Source organism: Pseudophryne corroboree, chromosome 2 (genome assembly GCF_028390025.1).
Source record: "Pseudophryne corroboree isolate aPseCor3 chromosome 2, aPseCor3.hap2, whole genome shotgun sequence".
In the NCBI taxonomy this organism is placed as follows: domain Eukaryota; kingdom Metazoa; phylum Chordata; class Amphibia; order Anura; family Myobatrachidae; genus Pseudophryne; species Pseudophryne corroboree.
Genome location: NC_086445.1, coordinates 181,173,928 through 181,190,031, shown reverse-complemented (window position 1 = coordinate 181,190,031; position 16,104 = coordinate 181,173,928). Strand labels below are relative to the sequence as shown.

At 48.5% G+C, this 16,104-nt stretch overlaps 1 protein-coding gene across 4 annotated transcripts in view; it reads right to left on the bottom strand.

Moving 5' to 3' along the window:
* EIF4B (eukaryotic translation initiation factor 4B) overlaps positions 1-16,104 on the bottom strand; it is a 161,890-nt gene that overhangs the window by 47,827 nt on the left and 97,959 nt on the right. For all 4 annotated transcript variants that reach the window (XM_063952081.1, XM_063952079.1, XM_063952080.1 and 1 more), the window contains exon 8: positions 13,727-13,921. In XM_063952081.1, the coding sequence (XP_063808151.1) occupies positions 13,727-13,921 (195 nt within the window). The remainder of the gene's footprint in view (positions 1-13,726; positions 13,922-16,104) is intronic.

The window sequence follows — 16,104 nt, the reverse complement described above, 5'->3', positions numbered from 1 at the left end:
TCTCCAAGTCCCTAGTAGCCGCAGGCACCACAATAGGTTGGTTCAAGTGAAAAGCTGATACCACCTTAGGAAGAAACTGGGGACGAGTCCTCAATTCTGCCCTATCCATATGGAAAAACAGATAAGGGCTTTTACACGATAAAGCCGCCAATTCTGACACACGCCTGGCCGAAGCCAAGGCCAATAACATGACCACTTTCCACGTGAGATATTTTAAATCCACGGTTTTAAGTGGCTCAAACCAATGTGATTTTAGGAAACTCAACACCACGTTGAGATCCCAAAGGTGCCACTGGAGGCACAAAAGGAGGCTGAATATGCAGGACTCCCTTGACAATGTCTGAACTTCAGGCAGTGAAGCCAGTTCTTTCTGGAAGAAAATCGACAGAGCCGAAATCTGGACCTTAATGGAACCCAATTTTAGGCCCATAGTCACTCCTGACTGTAGGAAGTGCAGAAATCGACCCAGCTGAAATTCCTCTGTTGGGGCCTTCCTGGCCTCACACCACGCAACATATTTTCGCCAAATGCGGTGATAATGGTTTGCGGTTACTTCTTTTCTAGCTTTAATCAGCGTAGGAATGACTTCCTCCGGAATGCCCTTTTCCTTCAGGATCCGGCGTTCAACCGCCATGCCGTCAAACGCAGCCGCGGTAAGTCTTGGAACAGACAGGGCCCCTGCTGCAGCAGGTCCTGTCTGAGCGGTAGAGGCCATGGGTCCTCTGATAACATTTCTTGAAGCTCCGGGTACCAAGTTCTTCTTGGCCAATCCGGAACAATGAGTATAGTTCTTACTCCTCTTCTTCCTATTATCCTCAGTACCCTGGGTATGAGAGGAAGAGGAGAGAACACAAACCGACTGGTACACCCACGGTGTCACTAGAGTGTCCACAGCTATTGCCTGAGGGTCTCTCGACCAGGCGCAACATCTTTCTAGCTTTTTGTTTAGGCGGGACGCCATCATGACCACCTGTGGCCTTTCCCAACGGTTTACAATCAGTTGGAAGACTTCTGGATGAAGTCCCCACTCTCCCGGGTGTAGGTCGTGTCTGCTGAGGAAGTCTGCTTCCCAGTTGTCCACACCCGGAATGAACACTGCTGACAGTGCTAACACGTGATTTTCCGCCCATCGGAGAATCCTTGTGGCTTCTGCCATCGCCATCCTGCTTCTTGTGCCGCCCTGTCGGTTTACATGGGCGACTGCCGTGATGTTGTCTGATTGGATCAGTACTGGCTGGTTCTGAAGCAGGGTTCTTGCCTGACTTAGGGCATTGTAATTGGCCCTCAGTTCCAAAATATTTATGTGTAAGGAAGTTTCCTGACTTGACCCAAGTCCTTGGAAGTTTCTTCCCTGTGTGACTGCCCCCCAGCCTCGAAGGCTGGCATCCGTGGTCACCAGGACCCAGTCCTGTATGCAGAATCTGTGGCCCTCTTGAAGATGAGCACTCTGCAGCCACCACAGCAGAGATACCCTGGTCCTTGGAGACAGGGTTATCAGCCGATGCATCTGAAGATGCGATCCGGACCACTTGTCCAACAGGTCCCACTGAAAAGTTCTTGCATGGAGCCTGCCGAATGGAATTGCTTCGTAGGAAGCTACCATTTTTCCCAGGACTCGCGTGCAGTGATGCACCGACACCTGTTTTGGTTTCAGGAGGCCTCTGACTAGAGATGACAGCTCCTTGGCTTTCTCCTCCGGGAGAAACACCTTTTTTCTGGTCCGTGTCCAGAACCAAACCCAGGAACAGTAGACGCGTCGTAGGAACCAGCTGCGACTTTGGATATTCAGAATCCAGCCGTGCTGTTGTAGCACTTCCCGAGATAGTGCTACTCCGACAAACAACTGCTCCTTGGACCTCACCTTTGTAAGGAGATTGTCCAAGTACGGGATAATTATTTCGGCCATTACCTTGGTAAATACCCTCGGTGCCGGGGACAGACCAATGGCAACGTCTGGAATTGGTAATGACAATCCTGTACCACAATTTTGAGGTACTCCTGGTGAGGAGGGTAAATAGGGACATGCAGGTAAGCATCCTGGATGTCCAGTGATACCCTGAAATTCTCCAGGCTTGCAATAATCGCCCTGAGCGATTCCATTTTGAACTTGAACCTTCGTATATAAGTGTTCAAGGATTTCAATTTTAGAATGGGTCTCACCGAACCGTCTGGTTCCGGTACCACAAACATTTTGGAATAGTAACCCTGGCCTTGTTGAAGGAGGGGTACCTTGATTTCACCTGCTGGAAGTACAGCTTGTGAATTGCCGCCAGTACTAACTCCCTTTCTCCGAGGGCAGCAGGCAAGGCTGATGTGAGGTAACGGCGAGGGGGAGTCGCCTCGAACTCCAGCTTGTATCCCTGTGATACTACTTGCAGAACCTAGGGATCCACCTGTGGGCAAGCCCACTGGTCCCTGAAGTTCCCGAGACGCGCCCCCACCGCACCTTTCTCCACCTGTGGAGCCCCAGCGTCATGTGGTGGACTCAGAGGAAGCGGAGGAAGATTTTTGATCCTGGGAACTGGCTGTCTAGTGCAGCTTTTCCCCTCTTCCCATGTCTCTGTGCAGAAAGGAAGCGCCTTTGACCCGCTTGCTTTTCTGAAGCCGAAAGGACTGTACCTGAAAATACGGTGCTTTCTTAGGCTGTGAGGAAACCTGAGGTAAAAAATTTTCTTCCCAGCTGTTGCTGTGGATACGAGGTCCCCGAGACCATCCCCAAACAATTCCTCACCCTTATAAAGGCAGAATCTCCATGTGCCTTTTAAAGTCAGCATCACCTGTCCACTGCCGGGTCTCTAATACCCTCCTGGCAGAATGGACATTGCATTAACTCTGGATGCCAGCCGGCAAATATCCCTCTGTGCATCCCTCATATATAAGACAACGTCTTTAATATGCTCTATGTTAGCAAAATATTATCCCTGTCTAGGGTATTATATTATCTGACAGGGTATCAGACCACGCTGCAGCAGCACTATTCATGCTGAGGCAATTGCAGGTCTCAGTATAGTACCCGAGTGTGTAAATACAGACTTCAGGATAGCCTCCTGCTTTTTATCAGCAGGCTCCTTCAAAGTGGCCGTATCCTAAGACGGCAGTGCCACCTTTTTTGACAAAAGTGTGAGCGCCTTATCCACCCTAGGGGATATCTCCCAACGTGACCTATCCTCTGGCGGGAAAGGGTACACCAGCAGTAACTTTTTAGAAATTACCAATTTCTTATTGGGTGAATCACGCTTCTTTACACACTTCATTCACTCATCTGATGGGGGAACAAAACACTGGCTGCTTTTTCTCCCCAAACATAAAACCCCTTTTTATGTGGTACTTGGGTTAATGTCAGAAATGTGTAACACATTTTTCATTGCCGAGATCATGCAACGGATGTTCCTAGTGGATTGTGTATATGCCTCAACCTCGTCGACACTGGAGTCAGACTCCGTGTCGACATCTGTGTTTGCCATCTGAGTTAACGGGCGTTTTTTGAGCCCCTGATGGCCTTTGAGACGCCTGGGCAGGCGCAGGCTGAGAAGCCGGCTGTCCCACAGCTGTTACATCATCCAGCCTTTTATGTAAGGAGTTGACAATGTCGGTTAATACCTTCCACCTATCCATCCACTCTGGTGTCGGCCCCACAGGGGGCGACATCCCATTTATCGGCCTCTGCTCCGCCTCCACGTAACCTTCCTCATCCAACCTGTCGACACAGCCGTACCGACACCACACACACAGGGAATGCTCTGACTGAGGACAGGACCCCACAAAGTCCTTTGGGGAGACAGAGAGAGAGTATGCCAGCACACACCAGAGCGCTATATAATGCAGGGATTAACACTATAACCAAGTGATTTTTTCCTCAATAGCTGCTTGTATACACAAATTGCGCCTAAATTTAGTGCCCCCCTCTCTTTTTAACCCTTTGAGCCTGAAAACTACAGGGGAGAGCCTGGGGAGCTGTCTTCCAGCTGCACTGTGAAGAGAAAATGGCGCCAGTGTGCTGAGGGAGATAGCTCCGCCCCTTTTTCGTCTGACTTCTCCCGCGTTTTAGAAACTCTGGAGGGGTATTAATTTACACCTATATAGCCTCTGGGACTATATATGGTGTAGATTTGCCAGCCAAGGTGTGTAATATTGCCCTCAGGGCGCCCCCCCCCCCCCCCAGCGCCCTGCACCCATCAGTGACCGGAGTGTGAGGTGTACATGAGGAGCAATGGCGCACAGCTGCAGTGCTGTGCGCTACCTTGGTGAAGACCGAAGTCTTCTGCCGCCGATTTTCCGGACCATCTTCATGCTTCTGGCTCTGTAAGGGGGACGGCGGCGCGGCTCCGGGAACGAACACCAAGGTCGGGTCCTGCGGTCGATCCCTCTGGAGCTAATGGTGTCCAGTAGCCTAAGAAGCCCAAACTACCACCAGTTAGGTAGGTTCGCTTCTTCTCCCCTTAGTCCCTCGCTGCAGTGAGTCTGTTGCCAGCAGATCTCACTGTAAAATAAAAAACCTAAAATATACTTTCTTTCTAGGAGCTCAGGAGAGCCCCTAGTGTGCATCCAGCTCAGCCGGGCACAAGATTCTAACGGAGGTCTGGAGGAGGGTCATAGTGGGAGGAGCCAGTGCACACCAGGTAGTCCTAAAGCTTTCTTTAGTTGTGCCCAGTCTCCTGCGGAGCCGCTATTCCCCATGGTCCTTACGGAGTTCCCAGCATCCACTAGGACGTCAGAGAAATCCTGAGGTAGTTCATCCTCAATTGCCTGAACCCATGCTTCAATTCCTTTTGCCGCTCAAGAGGCCGCCATAGTGGGTCTATGTACAGCACCGGTAAGAGTGTAAATAGACTTCAGGCATCCCTCCACACGCTTTTCTGTCGGTTCCTTCAGTGAGGTGACAGTGGTGATAGGCAGAGTAGATGACTCCACAAGACAGGCGAAATGAGTCCACCAGCGGTGGAGTATCCCACTTGTTACTCAACTCGCAGGGATAGGATAACGAGCTAGCATCTTTTACACAGGTACAATGCAGGAATTATTACATAAACAATAAAACTGCACTGGACTAGTAAATTACATATAAGTATGTATGTATACAGATCTAACAAAGCACAGTAAACACTGGATGTATATCACAGAATACTTGTACTAAATATTCACATAGCAGTATACTTGTTTTTAACCAACACTGTCTAAAATGACATGTAGAATACTTAAGTGTCTGTAAATGCACAGCGCTGATGATACAGGGGGATTTTCAGAGGACACAGTGCCCAGCAGTCCCGAAGATCAGCCCAGCTATCTAATGGCGCCAAAATCTCAATCAGGGAGTGAGTGAGAGAGAGAACGGCAGCTCCAGGGTGGGAACAGCAGCAGTAGATGGCGCCCGGAGCTGGGGGGAGGGTCTACAGGTCAGCACCTTATCCCCTCTGCTGGACTTCACCACCGGGTACTGTGGAGCCTTTTATAAACGGATTTTAGTAAATCCGACCTGTGTTCCTTGCCCTGGTGGATATACTTGAGTTCCTGTGCGTGTCCACGCCAGTGGCGCGGTCCGTCTCCTGGGATCGCGACCGGATCACGATTTACCGGCTGGTCCCACCTGGGGGACCATCTTAACTCCTCCCGTTAGTGCAGCCACACGATCCTGGAGAGTGACAGCAGCAATGTGCCCGAAAACCGGTGCGTCTCCGCTTCAAGTACCCAGGAACCAGGCCACGGGAGTATGCAGCGCCGCTGAGGGAGGTGATGGAGCCACAGCACGTCATAAAGACATAGAAAGTGCTGCGGCCCTTGAAGTCTTCTAAAAAGCTATTGTCAGGGCTGCCTAGCGCCCCACCTGTTAGCTGTCTGCACTGCAGGCACCAACTTACAAATTGAGCTCCAGTGCCTGAAGGCGGGGCTATACAGGAGGCAGTGAAGTGCATCCTGGAAACAGTCAAAACTTTTGCTTGTTCGTGCCTCAGATAAAGATCCAACTCTATACCCCAATGTTATTCCCTGTGGAATCCAGTGTACCCCGCTGCAGAAATACAATTTTGATTTGACAGCTTTGCACACTCTTGGCATTCTCTAAACCAGCCTCATGAGGCAGTCTCCTGGAAAGGTTTTGAATTAACAGGTGTGCCTAGTCAAGAGTCAATCTGTGGAATTACTTGCCTTCCTAATGTGTTCGAGACCAGTAGTTGTGTTGTGCAGAGGTAGGGTTAGTACACAGTGGACACCCTTATTTGACTACTGTTGTAATCCATATTATGGCACGAACCACTCAACTCAGCAAAGAGAAACAAGCCATCATTACGTTAAGACATGAAGGTCAGTCAATGTGGAAAATTTCGAGAACTTTGAATGTATCCTTAAGTGCAGTTGCAAAAACCATCAATCGCTATGAAACATGAAGGAGGAGGTGTGATGGTGTAGGGGTGCTTTGCTGGTGACACTGTTGGTGATTTATAAAAAATTCGAGGCACACTTAACCTGCATGGCTACCACAGCATTCTGCAGTGCCATGCCATCTCATCATTTTGTACAAACTTAGTCCAGTGGCAAACTCTGTGGTGGGCTCAAATGGTGGTAGGAGGAAGGCTGGAGGATAGCAATTGCTGCTCTTGTCAAGGCGTTTCGTTACACAATTCACTGGGGGGTAAATTTACTAAGATGGGAGTTCTATTTAAGATGGGATGGTGCCCATAGCAACCAATCAGATTCTACTTCTTAGTTATTGAGCACCTTCTAGAAGACAATACCTGGAATCTGATTGATTGCTATGGGCAACATCCCATCTAATATAGAACACCCATCTTAGTATATTTACCCCTGGGACTTTCTCAAGATGGACCAGTTCCCGCAACGTCTATCATTACCACCACCAGGAAAGCCATAGCGAGCAGGCGCTCATGAGCGGACAGCGGCACCCGCGGTCAGATCACCTGGCGCTATTGGGAAACACCATGCGGAGGCACCCCTGACCAGACAAAAGTCACGCCAGCGGTGAGTCAATCACCATTGGGAGAAATGGCCGTGCAGTGGAGATACATGTGGCTGAGTGATTAGAGGCACCAGGAATGGTAATTATACCCGTGTATAGTGCTTCCATAAACGAACTTATTAGCCCGAACGCCGGCAATTGCAGCACTATTAAATACATCCAGCTCAGAGGTGAATATCAGCTACTAATGAAACTATTTGGACACAAACAGCTGCTGTGATCATTGTTACAAATTAACTAAAATACATTTTTCTCATTCTTTGGAAGATAAAAGTCTGGGAGTTTGCCAAAAGTTACCATTTCCAAACTATTTTATACCATCATAGGAATCAAAAATAAGACTTTAAACCTACCGGCAAATCTTTTTCTCCTAGTCCGTAGAGGATGCTGGGGACTCCGTAAGGACCATGGGGGTATAGACGGGCTCCGCAGGAGACATGGGCACTATAAAGAAACTTTAGAATGGGTGTGCACTGGTTCCTACCTCTATGCCCCTCCTCCAGACCTCAGTTAGAGAAACTATGCCCAGAGGAGACGGATAGTACGAGGAAAGGATTTTCGTTAATCCAAGGGCAAGATTCATACCAGCCCACACCAGATAACCTGGAATATACGAAACCAGTTAACAGTATGAACAAAACAGTATCAGGCAAGGACTGATTTCAACTGTAACATAACCCTTATGTAAACAATAACTATATACAAGCCTTGCAGAAAAGAGTCCGTACCGGGACCGGCGCCCAGCATCCTCTACGGACTAGGAGAAAAAGATTTACCGGTAGGTTTAAAATCTTAATTTCTCTTACGTCCTAGAGGATGCTGGGGACTCCGTAAGGACCATGGGGTTTATACCAAAGCTCCAGACCGGGCGGGAGAGTGCGGACGACTCTGCAGCACCGACTGAGCAAACACAAGGTCCCCCTCAGCCAGGGTATCAAACTTCTAGAACTTTGCTAAAGTGTTTGAACCCGACCAGGTAGCTGCTCGGCAAAGCTGTAAAGCAGAGACACCTCGGGCAGCCGCCCAAGAAGAGCACACCTTCCTAGTGGAATGGGCCTTTACCGAATTTGGTAACGGCAATCCACCCGTAGAATGCGCCTGCTGAATAGTGTTACAGATCCAGCAAGCAATAGTCTGCTTTGAAGCAGGAGCAACAAGTTTGTTGGCTGCATACAGGACAAACAGTGCCTCTGTTTTCCTAACCCGAGCCGTCCTGGCTACATAGATTTTTAAGGCCCTGACTACATCCAGGGACTTGGAGTACTCCAAGTCACCCGTAGCCACAGGCACCACAATAGGCTGGTTTATATGAAAATGATGAAACCAACTTGGGCAAAAATTGAGGACGAGTCCTCAACTCCACTCTATCCATATGGAAAATCAAATAGGGGCTCTTGTGATACAAGGCCGCCAATTCGGACACCCGCCTTGCAGATGCCAAGGCCAACAACATGACCACCCTTCCAAGTGATACATTTTAATTCAACAGTCTGAAGCGGTTAAAACCAGTGAGAGTTTAGGAACCGTAACACCACGTTAAGGTCCCATGGTGCCACTGGGGGCACAAAAGGAGGCTGGATGTGCAGCACTCCCTTTACAAAAGTCTGGACTTCTGGAAGAGAAGCCAATTCCTTCTGAAAGAAAATAGGGCTGAAATCTGTACCTTAATGGAGCCTAACTTCAGGCCCATATACTGTCTATAGAAAGTGGAGAAAACGGCCCAGATGGAAATCTTCCGTAGCAGCATTCTTGGCTTCACACCAAGATACATACTACCTCCAGATACGGTGATAATGTTTTGCAGTCACCTCCTTCCTAGCCTTTATCAGCGTAGGGATGACTTCTTCCGGAATACCTTTCCCAGCTAGGATTCGGTGTTCAACTGCCATGCCGTCAAACGTAACCGCGGTAAGTCTTGGAACACGCAGGGCCCCTGCTGCAACAGGTCCTCCCTGAGAGGAAGAGGCCATGGATCTTCTGTGAGCATTTCCTGAAGATCTGAATACCAGGCCCTTCGAGGCCAATCTGGAACAATGAGTATTGTCTGCACTCTTTTTCGTCTTACGAATCTCAATATTTTTGAGATGAGGAAGAGGAGGGAACACAGACCGACTGACACACCCATGGTGTCACCAGGGCGTCCACCGCTACTGCCTGAGGGTCCCTTGACCTGGCACAATACCTCCGAAGCTTCTTGTTGAGGCGTGACGCCATCATGTCTACTTGAGGAAGTCCCCAATGACTTATCTCTGCAAAAACTTCTTGATGAAGTCCCCACTCTCCTGGATGGAGATCGTTTCTGCTGAGGAAAGTCTGCTTCCCAGTTGTCCACTCCCGGAATGAAGACTGCTGACAGAGCGCTTGCGTGATTTTCCGCCCAGTGAAGAATCCTGGTGGCTTCCGCCATTGCCACTCTGCTCCTTGTCCCGCCTTGGCGGTTCACATGAGCCACGGCTGTGACGTTGTCTAATTGAATCAGAACCAGTAAGTCGCGAAGAAGATTCTCCGCTTGTCGTAGGCCGTTGTATATGGCCCTCAATTTCAGCACGTTGATGTGTAGACAAGCCTCCTGGCTTGACCATAGTCCCTGAAAATTCCTTCCTTGTGTGACTGCTCCCCATCCTCGGAGGCTCGCGTCCGTGGTTATCAGAACCTGCGACCCTCTAGAAGGTGAGCACTCTGCAGCCACCACAGGAGAGACACCCTGTCCCTGGGGGACAGGCTTATCTTCTGATGTATTTGTAGATGGGACCCGGACCACTTGCCCAGAAGGTCCCACTGAAATGACCTCGCATGGATCTGCCGAAGGGTATGGCCTCGTAGGCTGCCACCATTTTTCCCAGAACTCGAGTGCATTGATGAACAGACATTTTTTTTGTTCTTAGCAGGTCTCTGACCATGTTCTGGAGGTCTTGGGCTTTTTCCATTGGGAGAAAAACCCTCTTCTGTTCCGCGTCCAGAATCATGCCAAGGAATGATAGACGAGTCGTTGGAATCAATTGAGACTTTGGCAGATTTAGAATCCAACCGTGCTGTTGTAGCACCCTCAGGGAGAGCGACACGCTTTTCAGCAATTGATCTCTCGATCTCGCTTTTATCAGGAGATCGTCCAAGTACGGGATAATTGTGACTCCCTGTCTGCGCAGGATCACCATCATTCTCCGCCATCACCTTGGTGAAAATTCTCGGGGCCGTGGAAAGCCCAAACGGCAACATCTGAAACTGGTAATGACAGTCCTGTACAGCAAATCTCAGATACTCCTGATGAGGAGGATATATGGGGACATGATGGGATGCATCCTTTATGTCTAGTGACACCATAAAATCCCCCCCTTCCAAGCTGGAAATCACTGCCCGGAGCGTTTCCATCTTGAATTTGAACTGTTTCAAGTACAGGTTTAGGGATTTTAGATTTAAAATGGGTCTGACCGAGCCATCCGGTTTCAGGACCACGAACAGGGTTGGATAGTACCCTTTCCCCTGTTGGACTAGGGGAACCTTGATAAATCACTTGCTGTTGACACAGCTTTTGAATTGCAGCTAACACTATTTCCCTCTCTGTGGGAGCAGCTGGCAAGGCCGACTTGAAAAATTGGCGGAGGCACCTCTTCGAATTCCAGTTTGTAGCCTTGGGACACAATTTCCAGCGCCCAAGGATCCACGTCTGACAGAACCAAGACCTGGGTGAAGAGTCGAAGACGTGCCTCCACCGGTGCCGACTCCCTCAGTGGAGCCCCAGCGTCATGCGGTGGATTTAGTGGAAGCCGGGGAGGACTTCTAGTCCTGGGAACTAGCCGTAGCAGGCGTTCTTTTCCCTCTACCCTTACCTCTGGCGAGGAAGGATGAGCCCCGACCTCTTCTGGACTTATGCGACCGAAAGGACTGCATCTGATATTGTGGAGTTTTCTTTTGCTGAGGGGGAACAACAGGCAAAAAAGTAGATTTACCCGCGGTAGCTGTGGAAACCAGGTCCGCTAGACCTTCCCCAAATAAAACCTCACCCTTGTAACGTAAAACCTCCATATGCCTCTGAGTCTGCATCACCTGTCCATTGGCGGGTCCACAGGGCTCGCCTAGCCGAAATCGCCATGGCGTTGGCTCTCGAACCTAGCAGCCCAACATCTCTCTGAGCGTCTCTCATATATAAGACTGCGTCTTTAATGTGACCTAAGGTCAATAAAATGGTATCCCTATCTAGGGTATCAATGTCAGCTGACAAAGTATCTGTCCAAGCTGCAACTGCGCTACATACCCATGCCGATGCTATTGCCGGCCTGAGTAAAGCACCTGTATATGTATAAATAGATTTTAAGGTAGTTTCCTGTCTGCGATCAGCAGGATCCTTAAGGGCTGCCGTGTCTGGAGACGGTAGCGCCACCTTCTTGGACAAGCGCGTCAAAGCCTTGTCCACCATGGGCGAGGATTCCCACCGTACCCTGTCCCGTGCAGGAAAAGGATACGCCATAAGAATCCTCTTGGGAACCTGCAGTTTTTTATCTGGAGTTTTCAAAGCTTTTTCAAATAACTCATTTAGCTCAAGAGATGGGGGAAAGGTTACCTCAGGTTTCTTTTCCTTAAACATGTGCACCCTCATGTCAGGGACAGAGGGGTCCATCTGTGATATGCAAAACATCTTTTATTGCAATAATCATATAATGAATACTTTTTGCCACCCTTGGGTGTAACCTTGCATCATCGTAGTTGACACTGGAGTCAGAATCCGTGTCGGTATCAGTGTCTGTTATTTGGGATAGAGGACGTTTTTGGGACCCTGAAGGGCCCTGTGACACAGCTAAAGCCATGGATTGACTCCCTGCTTTTTCCCTGGACTCTGCTTTGTCCATCCTTTTATGTAATAAAGTCACATTTGCATTTAAAACATTCCACATGTCCAACCAATCAGGTGTCGGCGTTGCCGACGGAGACACCACAATCTGCTCCACCTCCTTAGATGAGCCTTCCACTTCAGACATGCCGCAACACTCATACCGACACCCCCACACACATAGGGATATATTTATATGGAGACAGTTCCCCAATAAGGCCCTTTGGAGAGACAGAGAGAGAGAGTATGCCAGCACACAGCCAGCGCCAACTGACACTGGAAACAAAATTCCCAGATAAATAGCGCTTTTATATATAATTATCTGTATACAATACACTCACTGCGCCTTACAAATGCCCCCCCCCCCCCTCTTTCCTGCCCTGTGTCACCGTGTTCAGCAGGGGAGAGTCCGGGAAGCCAGCTTCTCAGCAGTGCTCTGTGGAGAAAATGGTGCTGGTTAGCTCGCTCCCCCCCCCCCCCCCCCAGTGGCGGGCTTCGGTCCCGCTCAATTTTGTAATGCTGGCGGTGGATTTTAATATATACTGCCTCCGCAGCCTATATATGTACTAGCCAGTCCTAGAGGTATAATATTGCTGCCCAGGGCGCCCCCCCCTGCGCCCTGCAGTGTGTGTGTGTGTGTGTGTGTGTGTGTGTGTGTGTGTGTGTGTGTGTGTGTGTGTGGGGGAGCAATGGCGCGCAGCGTTACTGCTGCGTGTTGCCTCAGAGAGGATCTGAAGTCTTCTGCCGCGTTTGAAGTCTTTCTTCTTATACTCACCCGGCTTTTTTCTTCCGGCTCTGTGATGAGGACAGCGGCGCGGCTCTGGGACGAACGGCGAGGGGAGACCTGCGTTCCGACTCCCTCTGGAGCTAATGGTGTCCAGTAGCCTAAGAAGCAGAGCCTATCACTTAAGTAGGTCTGCTTCTCTCTCCTCAGTCCCACGATGCAGGGAGCCTGTTGCCAGCAGTGCTCCCTGAAACTAAAAAAACCTAACAAAATTCTTTTTTTCCAGAGAAACTCAGTAGAGCTCCCCTGTAATGCACCCAGTCTCCTCTGGGCACAGGAACTAACTGAGGTCTGGAGGAGGGGCATAGAGGGAGGAGCCAGTGCACATCCATTCTAAAGTTTCTTTATAGTGCCCATGTCTCCTGCGGAGCCCGTCTATACCCCCATGGTCCTTACGGAGTCCCCAGCATCCTCTAGGACGCAAGAGAAATACTTGTTTTAATGTATGCATATGAAGGAGAGAACAAATAATTGATATCAATCTCCTTGGAATTTTACCATTTTATTGTTGTTTATTGATATATATTTTTGATGCATATTTGTGATTGTGACTGCACAATAAATGTGATATTATATAAATACAGGCCTTCCTAACATTAATTCTTAACACTTATTAATTTCTGAGTACCAAGAGCAATACAAAAAAATCTATATCTATATATCTATCTATCTATATATATATATATATTTATTTGATGTGATAAGTAACAAGCATCCACAAGCGCAGTAATCATCTATTTGATCTCTAGTCAATGCCAAGATTAAAACAAAGCAAAGCATCTTAAAAGGTAAACTAAAAACTACTCAATCTCCGCTTGCCAGATCCAACAAAGTCCCAACTAATGAAACAAACTGGGTGTCAATGTGCATGCCTGTTCAACCTACCATCCACTAATTAAGTGCGTCATGGGACTGAAAAACAATTTGGAAATGCAGATATTTGGCTAACAGCATGGTGAGGTGGACAACTATTTAGTTAACTATTTTTTGGATGGCGTTCTCTAAGAAAAAAAAAAGAAAAAAAGTTCTCAAAAATATTTAGGGTGGATGTACACTGAAAATGTCCTAATTCATAAAGTACTGCGAAGTGAGGCAAAGAGAGGTTGCTAGCTAATTTGCCTAAAATGGATTAAGATTTTACATATACCTCGTTCTTCCCTCCTGCTGCTGCTGTCGTCACTTCGGGAGTAACCATTCCACTTGTCCGATTTGTCATCGCGCCTGTCATCATACCTATCACCATATCGATCTCCACCACTACCACCTCCTCCTCTGTAATCATCATCACGACGGTACCCAGTGCCAAATGCTCTCCTGCTACTGCCTCCACGGGAATCATAACCTACAAATTAATAATAAAGTTAGGATAACAGAAGAAAAGAGGATTTTGGTACTTACCGATAAATCCATTTCTCTGAATCATCTAGGGGACACTGGACCATCATATACATTAGGGGTGTGAAGTCTTGCAACCGGAGGTGTGGCACAATCTAAATTAAAATATTGTCTGCACAGCCGGCTCCTCCCCCCTCACGCCCCCCATCCCTCAGTTTGGAAAATTTGACGGAGAGACTAGGACATGAGACTACAAAAACCAATGGCGAGGAGCCTACCGTACAACAAAGTCAAACAGCAACCTAGCAGTCTGTTAACAGAAAACCAATGCTGTTTGCACGAACAGTTCAACAAGAACCTGTAACACAGCAGGTTGACAGCACCGAGGCGGGCGTCCAGTGTCCCCTAGAGGATTCAGAGAAATGGATTTATCGGTAAGTACCAAAATCCTCTTCTCTTTCATCCACTAGGGGACACTGGAACATCATATACATTAGGGGACGTCCCAAAGTTACTCCCAAGGGTGGGAGTGCTGTCAGTAGCCTGTAAAACCATACGTCCAAACTTCAAATCTTTGGACGCAAAAGTATCAAACTTGTAGAAGCTTGTGTCTGCAGACCACGTTGCCACTCTGTAATGTTGAGTGGCTGTCACCCATGAGGTGCCCACCGATCTGGTGGCATGGGCACCAGCCCGAAACAGAAACCGTATACCCCAGGATAATTACTGCATAGTGGTAATCCTAAGCTATCTGGACAGCGTTTGTGTAGACGCAGACCAACTCCTCCTTGTACCATCAAAAAGAACAACAATCGGTCCTATAGTCAGATGGACGACTTAACTTGCACGGATATCTGTACAGCTCGTACAACCTCCAAAGACACTGCCCCATCGAAAAGATGGCATCACCATTGGCTGGCCTACGGGAAAAAAAACCCCACAACCTATGGGAGAAAACTCTGCCCGTGTAAGAAGTACTTTCCTATCGCCCTGGAGAAATAGAAAAAGGGACACTTCCGCCACAAGGCTCCCAATCAGAGACCCATTTGGTCTATACTAAGGCAAGTAACAGGACTGTCCTGGAGAGATAATTCATCCTGCTCTCTACCAAAAGCTCAGAGGTCGTTGAATTGAAACATTCCCACCTCAAGGTGAGGCCCCCCGACGCCATGGAGTGCTCGGAAAAAGAGGTATCCTCAGAACTTTTCTTAAAAAAGTCTGAAAACCCCTGTAAAGATGCTAAGCACTGTCGAAAAAGGATGGAGAGGTGAAAATCTTAACTGTGAATGAGCCTAACACAGGCCACCAAGTAAACCGGTCCGGAGAAAACGTAAAAGTCTAGACAGAGGGAATCCCCCCGGAATCCAACTCGTAGTCCTGACACCAGTCCATCTTCTGTAACAATGCAAGGTCGTGACCGGCTTCCGCTGTCTTTATAGGAATAGATGCTGTAAACTTTCTCTGAAAGAGTCTCCACGGGTCTACCGCTAGGAGACCTCGGAAAACCGTGCACTAACTGCTGCGGAACCAGTGTGGTGGAATCACAAGTCGCCCACACCCCTTTCCGTTTGGCCCTCGTGAATACCCTGGGTATAAACTGAAATGATGGAAGCTTGTAAACACTTCTGGAAGACCAAGGAAGTGTCATGCTTCCACTTCTAGATACCATGTGCTGGCCACAGACCTGGGTAGCTGATGGTTGTGTCGAGAGGCCAGTAGGTCTACAGGAGGTAGTCCCTCACCCTATCACCATCTCGATACCTGGATGCATCTTCTGTCTACTGCGATACTGTTGCATTCCTGGAATGAACTATACTGAAAAAGAAGATGTTGTGCCTTCCTGCCCACAACAAGATTCTTGTGGCTACTTTTAGTGCCATCTTGTTCCTTCGTGATAGTTTATACATGCTGTCGTTGTGACATTGTCCGACTGCCTATATAAGTGGTGACCCATCACTAGGTTTTTTTTTTTACTCTCTCTCTTTGGCTAAACGAAGATGTATTGTAACTGCACTCAGCTCGAGACTGTCTATGGGTAGACTATTTTCTTGTGACGTCCACCCGTTCTGAAACTGATGTTACTCTGGGATGGCACTCCAACCTTCGAAACTGGTATTCCTTTCACAACCTTGATGGATCACTGGCCTCCTGGTTGTATGCCCAGTCTTGTCGCGCACACGAGGGCTGTAA